This window comes from Setaria viridis, chromosome 3 (genome assembly GCF_005286985.2).
Source record: "Setaria viridis chromosome 3, Setaria_viridis_v4.0, whole genome shotgun sequence".
In the NCBI taxonomy this organism is placed as follows: domain Eukaryota; kingdom Viridiplantae; phylum Streptophyta; class Magnoliopsida; order Poales; family Poaceae; genus Setaria; species Setaria viridis.
The window spans coordinates 45,631,080-45,640,077 of record NC_048265.2 but is presented as its reverse complement, the minus strand read 5'-3'; the positions used below and the strand labels follow the sequence as shown (position 1 = coordinate 45,640,077).

The 8,998-nt window shown below is 43.5% G+C and overlaps 2 protein-coding genes across 2 annotated transcripts; one reads left to right on the top strand and one right to left on the bottom strand.

The window, feature by feature from the left end:
- Positions 1 to 219: 219 nt before the first annotated feature.
- On the top strand, positions 220 to 3,694 carry LOC117849873 (uncharacterized). Its single transcript, XM_034731594.2, has 8 exons — positions 220 to 586; positions 690 to 795; positions 1,321 to 1,413; positions 1,502 to 1,697; positions 1,854 to 2,032; positions 2,566 to 2,819; positions 3,062 to 3,237; positions 3,330 to 3,694. The coding sequence occupies exons 1-8, from the start codon at positions 274 to 276 to the stop codon at positions 3,498 to 3,500; spliced, it is 1,488 nt and encodes a 495-aa protein (XP_034587485.1). The 5' UTR covers positions 220 to 273; the 3' UTR covers positions 3,501 to 3,694.
- A 213-nt stretch (positions 3,695 to 3,907) lies between these two features.
- LOC117849874 (uncharacterized) lies at positions 3,908 to 7,709 on the bottom strand. The gene is made up of 6 exons (XM_034731595.2): positions 7,475 to 7,709; positions 6,624 to 6,987; positions 5,942 to 6,026; positions 4,735 to 4,821; positions 4,387 to 4,641; positions 3,908 to 4,258 (listed from the first exon to the last, which is right to left on the bottom strand). The coding sequence occupies exons 1-6, from the start codon at positions 7,642 to 7,644 to the stop codon at positions 4,185 to 4,187; spliced, it is 1,035 nt and encodes a 344-aa protein (XP_034587486.1). The 5' UTR covers positions 7,645 to 7,709; the 3' UTR covers positions 3,908 to 4,184.
- Between the last annotated feature and the right edge of the window lie 1,289 nt (positions 7,710 to 8,998).

Sequence of the window (8,998 nt, the reverse complement as noted above, 5' to 3'; positions counted from 1 at the left end):
GCCACCAATATTTAGAATGCCAGTTTCAATGCCTGAGTTCGATGGGGAATCAGACCCAAGACACGGGGGATTTGGTGGGATGAAGCACGAGCCCACACTACCACACTGCACTGGGTTTTGACATTTCCGGCCTGGCTGTGTGTGGTGCGCGTAGCGTGGGCTGGGCCGGGCCAGGAAGGAAATGTCAAAACCCGTTCCACCACTCTGCTGCCCCACTCCTGAACGCAGACCGCCTTTTCGACGCAGCCCACAGATCGCTCCGCCGCCCATCCCATGGCGACGCCGGTCGACGGCGTCGTGCGGCTCGCCGCGGCCTCCCGCGTGCTGGTCCTCTCCCTCTCCCTCCTCGCCCGCCTCCTCTTCCGCCCCTACGACACCTCCGCCACGCTCCACCCGCCCTGCCTCTCCTCTTCCCCCTCCGCCCCCTCCTCCTCCCCGTCGACGAATCTCTCCGCCGCCATCTCGTCGCTGGCCGTCTGGGACGGCGTCCACTTCGCCCTCCCCGCCGAGTGCGGGTACGAGTACGAGCAATCCTTCGCCTTCCTCCCGCTCCTCCCCGCCTCCATCGCGCTCCTCGCCCGATCCCGTAAGCCTCTCCTCGCCGCACTTCCTTGCCTCGTCTTCGTTCGGATGTCCATGTGCGCGCTTGATCTGATCTGGGTTTGGTGATTGGTCCTTCTCCCGTGCAGTGTTCGCGCCGCTGGTGCCCGTGCTGGGGTACAGGGCCGTGCTCGTGCTATCCGGCTATGTCCTCAACAACGTCGCGTTCGTCGCCGCCGCGGCCTACTTCTACAGGTGATTGACGTTTGGTGAACTTTACTGCTTCTCTGTTCATGTGCTCATAGATTTTGGGTGTTTCTACGCGCTTCATGTACTGTCTCGTCACCTGCACGCCTAAATTGGGACATCTCAAGTGATATATAAGGTTCTGCTAGGTTCTTGATATGACTATGATTGATAGCATTGCACATAGGAACGCAATAGCTGTGTTTCCTGTACATTGTTGCAATCATGCCGATTAAGAGTTTCTGAGCGAACAGGTTCTTTGATTGCTTCATGAGATAGTCTGCTAATCTTTGATGCTTACTTGTTTTACAATGTAATTTTGGTAATTGTAATGCAAACTCCGTGCACAAATTTTTTTTATATAGTGCAGTCATTTCAAGTATAGGACAATCTATCTCTAGTTGCTAGAGTTCACAGTTTTGCTCTATTCGATCCTGTCTGATGATATGGTCATAAAAGGTCTGGAAGTTAAATCAACACTTTTTGAGCATATTGCTGCATTACTAAGGCGACTACCTATTCTTGTTGGTGCAGATTGTCTATGTTGATCTTGAAGGACCGGAAAGCAGCTTACCGAGCATCCGTTCTGTTTTGTTTCAACCCTGCTTCTGTGTTTTACTCGTCATTGTAATATTCTTTCCCCTTGCAACACTACTAGCAAAGAAATTCATTGCTGGGCATATCGTAACAGCAACATAAATTGTTGTTTTGGCAGGTATTCAGAAAGTCTTTATGCGCTGTTTTCTCTTGGAGGACTGTTCTACTTATTTTCGGGTGCTAATACTGTTGCAGTGATAATGCTCGCTCTCTCTGGTTCAGCTAGGTCAAATGGAGCACTTAATGCTGGTTATTTCTGTTTTCAGGCCTTGCTACAAGCATATGATGCTGCTGTTCAAAAGAAAAGGCCCTTGGTACGTTCCACTTCTGTTGTTATTGTAATAGAAATACTTAGCATGGAAAGATTAAATGACATATGATATTGCATTTACTTATCTTTTGCTTCCATAAGATGCAATCAGCAAAGACATGCTCATCTAATCAATTTTCATTTTTTTCATTTTGGCCAGTTGGCTGTATGGGCCCTTGTGGCTGCAGCTTTGCGCTCCATTTTCATATTGCTACCATTCTTTGCTTTTCAAGCATATGGATATCTGAACATATGTGTACACGGGAGCTATGAGGAATTGAGGCCATGGTGCAAAGCGAAAGTTCCACTTTTGTATGGCTTCATTCAAAGCCATTACTGGTAATTGTTTCTATCTTAAAGTAGTGAATTGGTATTAGCATAATGATTGTCAAAGCTAGCATCCTCTTCGTCATTCTTGCTTACCTCTGTAATTTGTCTAGGGTAGTCTTGCATCACTGTATGATTATATGCCTATACAGGGCTCCATGCATATTTTGATTGAAGATTTCTTTTGTACAAACACAATACATGTCCATCTTTCATGGATTTGACTTGCTTGTTCCTTCACTGTTCACCCTATGTTCTGTTGCACCAATTGTTATTGTAGATGTGATGTACACCAGTGTACTTTTGTCATAGCCCCTTGCTTCTGCTGAATCATGTGGTAGAACACATTCTGAAATGAACATGGGTACTAGACGACTAGGGAAAATCTTTCCGCATTTGTGTTACTTAGAATTTTATTGAAATACTCTATTCACCATTTTTCAAGGATGTAGATATTGTGTGAGTTTTCTTAAGTCAACATATTCTGTTCCTCTCTCTTAGCATGCTTAACTGCTCCTTATAAGTTACTTTCGGTTTCATTTTAGGGGTGTTGGTTTCTTGAGATACTTCCAAGTGAAGCAGCTGCCAAACTTTCTTTTGGCCTCACCAGTACTGTCGCTTGCAGTTTACTCAATTATCCATTACACAAAAATGCTTCACCAACTTTTCCGAACAACTAGCATTCACAGGCAGATTATCACTGCTCTTGAGGAAAGGTCAGTTGAGTCATGTAAAGGATCAGATGATACGGCAGTGTTGAGGAGTGAACATTCTACTGGATTCACTAACAAAGCACATGGTACTATTACAATCTCAACAATTTTCGGTTTGCTTTATTTTGAGAAATTATTGCTCATCAACAATTTTTTTGAATTATCTTGATGTCAAGCCTTTTTGAACTGACCTAACAAATATTTTTTTCTTGAAATGACATTTAAAAATAATTTTGTATTGAGGATAGAGTGACCTACAGATAGAATTTTATGGAACAATAAATAGGCATAAGCCTTCATAGCTAACTGTATAATATTTTGTTGCCAGGAAACTCTAAGGTTAAACAGAGAAAATCAGTTGCCACCGGGACAGCTTCTGCAATGTTCCATGACACTATGTTAGCTAATAAAGAGATTCAGGATGAGGGCTCCATATTACTTCTTCCATTCGTTCTGCATCTGGCCTTCATGACATCCACCGCGTTCTTTGTTATGCACGTCCAGGTCAGTACGTGCTTTTCCTCATTAAAGCAAGCTTGTCTGGAGGTACTTATGATTCCCTTGCTTAAATAACAACTTCTGTTCCTTTGATGAAGGTGTCAACACGGTTTCTGTCTGCTAGTCCCCCTATTTACTGGGCTGCTGCTCACATTTTGGCTTCCCCAAACTGCTCCTCCAAAAGATGGGGCTACTTGATCTGTGTTTATTTCATTGCGTACATTCTTCTAGGTAGTCTACTGTTCTCCAACTTCTACCCTTTCACGTAAGATGGTTGACCCTGGTTGAGTTATCCAACTGTGAACCACGCTGTCTGGCCATTGTTTATCGCCATGGGAACTCAACTAGTTGGTAGGTGTTCCCCAGGTTCAGCAGATACATGTTGACTCGCTTGTTTGGAACTTGCTCAGCTGATGTACTTTTTTCACATATATAATCGATCTGTCAGCCAATGTATCCTTCATTCTACTTGTTGGAACAGGTTTCGGTAATTCTAGATGTGTTTACTTTGTTTGGTTTGAGGTTTAAACTAACCCTCTTCAAAATTTGGCTACTTTTTCTCAAGGTTTTGGTCAAGGGATTGACAACTTTGTACATCCTTAGGCCTTAGTATTAAATTTGAGAAATGTGGTATGTAACAATTTGAATGTACCAGCAAAAACCAGAACACGTTACATGGCAAAAACAGCGATTGACTTGTTGCCAAAATCAATTAACAAAAAATGCTCATCCAAGTTTCATCTCTTCCAAAATCTGAGTACAAAATTTAGCAAGTACATGTTCAGATCTCACAAAGCCCAAAGGCGTATTGAGAAAAGTTACTAAACTATGAGCACATAGGTGATAGCTATTATTCATCAACTGTGAGCTTTCAAGTTAGATCAGACATCTCGAAACAGAGCAGACTGGCGAAGACTTGCACAGGGTGCGAAAACTGTCGAAAATCCAGTTTCTTACAGAGGTAGCTGCATCCTCTCGAAAACAATTATAGCAATAACAGGACCTGCCACGTCTCCCAAGGCACAACCTGCAAGACATACAAGGATACAGTTAGCTGATGTTCTACGTGGACATTAAAGATATATATTTCTGTGAGGAAATGAGTGCTTCAAGCATCTTAGTACTTGCACTCAAGAGAGCTAGGAAATAACTCACCAAACCATTGTCCATGTACTGGATGCAAGAGGGCACCAATCCCTGCTCCAATTGAAGCCAAAACCAAAGAGAAACAACTTTTGATGGTAATGCCATAAATCTTCCTCCCAAACAATCTGAATTTATCCGTATCATCAAACTGTTCATCACCGTTACTAGGCAGTTCGTCATCCTCACTAGGCTTACGGATGAAACATCTGTACACCTCAATTAAGGATTGCACGACCCAAGCAGCAGATACTCCCAGTGCATGTGCTGTTCAAACAAGAAAATTGTGAGCGATCCCTATACAAAGGAAAACACCACAGCAAGCAAATCGGACCCTACAGAAGAGAAAAGCTAACTGACCTCGGAAAGTTGTTCTGGCAACACAGAATGTGTACTCTGGAGTCGACATACCCCTTGCAGCTTTCCTCTTTGCTGATTTAGAAGCATCTATTGAAAGGCAATTGCATGAAAATGCATCAAGAAAGAGTAGTTGATAATAAAGTGATAACAATACATAAAAATAAACAAATGAAGTGCAAGATTAATGTATTGAGAAATTGCGACATACATTTTAGCATCATCATATGATGTCTGAAAGCTTGTCATGTGATCATTAAAACAAATTGTAGCTAGCATATATATTGTACATCTGGAGATACACGTAAGCTTGCAAAAATACAAGCTCGGGCAAGTCTAACAGAAATATAGTACAGTAGGTTTGTTTGACAATTTCACTAAGCTTGGTTGCTCGGGTTGCATTTCGTCTTCTAGTGGAGCGTACATATGTATCTCATTTTAATCTTGATTATGATATTTCTTCTTGTACTTGGCTAAGCCATCAGATTCTACCAATATACATTAGCTGAGAACTGAAGGAATTTTCGAATTTGTAACAATAATTCCAGTTTCACAATATCTGTCCAGTCAAAATATCTAAACCTAAAAACCACTTGCTACACCTACTTCAATCAATGATATATATAAATGTGGTTAAAATCTGGTTCCTAAATTTATAGAGGCATGTATGGTTATTAAAAGATATATTTTCTTTTAATCTGAAGGTCCTTGGTCTGTGGACATGATGATTACAGACAAACAATGTGAAATTGGGGAGCAGTCTTCTGACATTTAAATTATAAATATCAGCATCACACAGCTTGTAAGAACCAATTCAGCTGAAAAGTTCGCACATTGAGCTAAGTTCATTAAGTTACACAATTAAGACATGAAATGCCTCTATAGCACATCATCACCAGAAACCATGCCAGTTGAAAACCAATTCGGAGTGACAGATGGTTAAGGAACTTAAAAACTGGAAAAAAAGTACTACAAAGTGTGCATCTGATCCAACCTGTTGGGATAAATATAGTTGTTCGACAGATTCATAGTCACAGATTTCTTGAGTAACACATGTTAAAAGCTTGCCACATGGTAATATAATACAATGCATGTGTCGTCAAACAGAGCACCCACAATACCCCGATGCATAGTATAGTACTTAGAAATATCAAGAGACATCATCAGATGACAAGTTGGAAGAGCTGAGAAAATTAAAGAAGCATATTACCTTTGAGAAGTTTCCATGCTGTTCTTTGTGAAACATGACGAACTACAATCCTTTCCAATACTCGTCTGGTAGTTACAATAGAAGTCTGAAATGTAAAAGAACAAGAGTATATAAATAACTTCATACTTTAAATATGAAAAAAACCGAAAAGGCCCTTTGGCCAATCTTAAGCTTCTTCAATACAACTCAGGCGTCAGGTTATATGTGCATAAACCTCCCTCCTCGTGGTAGATTGTTTGGGCTTCTAGTACAAAGCAAACCTAAGTTTTTCATGATAATCCCAGGAAGCCCAACTTGCTTGGCCTTGTTACTATAGGAACAAAGTTATAGTTGACATATACAGAGGATGGGATTATTACTTATTTTGAAGGCAGTCAAGATGAAGTTAACGTCACAATAATGTTCTTACAAAGTGTAGCAAGAAAAAAGAATTAAAACAACCAAAGCTCAGTTATATCAAGGTAATGAAGAACGTACTAACTAATCAATCACTCGACCATGAGAGTGTCTGATCACCCAGTTTGACTATAGAATCTTTGCAGAAACTCACTATTTAAGATGTAATAGTGCTTGCTATTCGAGATGCAAAGTAGCCTGTTTGTTAAAGACTGATATGCACAGAGAGCTGGTGTCACTTCATAGAATGTGTCTATGAGTTAATACGAAAAGTAAAAGAACTTGCCTCACGCATGATTTGCTTCACTGAATTGTAGAAGGGAGTAACCAGATCCACAGGCTCTCTGGGAGCTTCTTCAAGCAGATCGTCGTCCTCATCATCAGAATCAGTGTGAGGTTTAGGCACGAGTGGCAAATAATACAATAGGAAGGACCTCAGGGTTGTGATGGTGAAATTCTTCAACCCAAACGCAGAGAAGAGCGGTTTCAGCTCCGAGGGGTATTCCTTCGTTGGGTATTGGAAGTAGTCTGTTCTTGCACGTTGGATGGAGTCGCGAATCTTGTTATTCAGATCGTTAATAAGTTCAGGAGCTTCGTTCCATCCAGCAGTTGTGCCAGCATCGCAATGAGCAACAGTAATCCCAGGAAAACTGAAGCAAGAATGCAAATTAACTAGTGTCAGGACAATAAATTTAAGCGCAAGTAAGCACAATTAAACGTCTAGACATCATCAGACTACATAGACTATTTTCCCACTGAGGATAAGTGTCGCATGTAATCAAAATTCAGCCTTGCTAATCATCCTGCCCATTATGATCTAATTATCTAAGAAAAATCTAATCCTTTTGATTTCCTGATGCTTCCACGATCAGACCGAGAGGCCAATTAACGAGCGGCGACCAAACCCCGCACCACCGGAACCTAGCTCGCTGCCTACACCTCAAAGACGCGAACCAAATCCCTAGCCACAGCCTGCTACGCAACGCGTCGAACACCTCGACCGCGGCACCGGGTGGCCGGGCGCGGGCAAGCCAAGCAAGCGCCGGGGGAAGCCGAGGCTTGCAGCGCGAGAAGCGCTAGCACGGGTAGACCGAGTAGACCGAGGAGGGGGCGAGAGGGCGAGAGGGTGAGACGAACCCGAAGAGGTGGCGCGCGGAGAGGGGCACCCCGGTGGAGGAGAAGGCGGCGGCGGCGGTCGCGGCGACGGCGGCGGCGGAGAGCCCCGCGTGGGAGTGGGAGGCGGCGGATGCCCCGGCGCGGGGCAGGCGGGAGGTGAGGTCGAGGAGGAGCGCGAGGCCGACCGTCATGGCAGGCAGGGCGCGGGGATCTCGAGCTGTCGAGTCTGTCGAGAGAGGGGGATGGCCGAGCCGACCGCGCGCTGTCGTGGAGAGAGAGAAGAGGAGGGAGGGGAGGAGGCGAGACGTATATGGGCCGGGTCCGAGTTCGGGCCGCATTGCGCCCAGCACGGCGGGAATCTTGTTTTTCTTTTTTGAAAAGCTGGCTCTTGTTTTTCTTTCCTGAAAAAAGAGGATTATTTCTTCTGTTCACCCTCTCAACAAAATCTTGGTGCTTATAGCTTTTACTCCCCTTGTTTTTTATTTCAAACTTTCTATTTCTCCTTTTAACTTTTAAATCACCAAATTACAGAAATTTCGACTCCTCAACAAAATCCGGCTTTGGTAATTCCAACAAATTATTTCTAAACCGTCGAATGGATGCAAAGAAAGGGAAAAAGGGGCACACAATTGGTATACTGCCAAGGCCACGCCCAGAGGAAGAAGTGGATCTCACAAGGCAGGACAATGAATTCTTCACCGTAATAATCATCCACTTCTGTTTCCGTTCACCTCCGATCCTCTATGGTTTTAGTTTTAGACATACACGAGCCTCTCTGCTGTTGGCTCCTTGTCATGTCACCTTTGCAAGCCTGCCGACACACCTTTGCAAGCCTGCCGACATGCCTACCGCGCAACCTGATCGATCATTGATCTAGGTTCCACAGCAGCGATTTGCAGCCGCCAGTTTGCAGTTTGTGCCAGCATCGCAATGAGCAACAGTAAACACAGCCACCCAGCTGGCAAACTGAAGCTGCCACGGAGTCGCTTTCGGCTCCTCCCGTGAAGTTAAAATGGGCCTGTGTTTTGCTGCTGGCCGGGCGGGAAACAAACACAGGCCCATCAAGGATCACCAAGACGATTGCCAATATTGGTGCTCATATATGTGCAAACCTCTGTTCGATGGATCACGGATGAGCTCGGTAAACATCTGACTAGGATTCTCTCTCTAGCCAATCGCAAGAGCAGCGAGCCAATCGCAAGAGCAGCGTTAGTAATGTCGTCACACATGATAGGTCTGGTGGCAAAAATTGGATACGTTTTTAATTGCCCAATAGGGCAATACTTTGGTTAACTAGAATTGAAGTTCTGCGGAATCGGTTTGATTTGTGCAAACAAAAGGTGAGAAATAAATCCTACTCCCTCCGTTCCAAATTATAAGTCATTTTAGTATTTTTAGATTTATAGATATTATTATGCATCTGTATGTCTAGGTTCATAATAATGTGTATGAACCTAGAAAAGTCAAAACGACCTGCAATTTGGAACGGAGGGAGTAGTTGTCAAATCGTACACCTAATTGTATATTTGTATCCTCATCCTTCTG

Bases quoted from the DNA above. Each gene is read 5' to 3' on its own strand.
- LOC117849873 (XM_034731594.2), top strand. From the start codon at position 274: ATGGCGACGCCGGTCGACGGCGTCGTGCGGCTCGCCGCGGCCTCCCGC. The intron at 1,414-1,501 runs GTAATATTCTTT...TTGTTTTGGCAG, and splicing joins TCTGTGTTTTACTCGTCATT to GTATTCAGAAAGTCTTTATG. The intron at 2,820-3,061 runs GTACTATTACAA...TTTTGTTGCCAG, and splicing joins ATTCACTAACAAAGCACATG to GAAACTCTAAGGTTAAACAG.
- LOC117849874 (XM_034731595.2), bottom strand. From the start codon at position 7,644: ATGACGGTCGGCCTCGCGCTCCTCCTCGACCTCACCTCCCGCCTGCCC. The intron at 6,027-6,623 runs GCAAGTTCTTTT...TTTACATTTCAG, and splicing joins TGAAGCAAATCATGCGTGAG to ACTTCTATTGTAACTACCAG. The intron at 4,259-4,386 runs GTGAGTTATTTC...TATGTCTTGCAG, and splicing joins AGTACATGGACAATGGTTTG to GTTGTGCCTTGGGAGACGTG.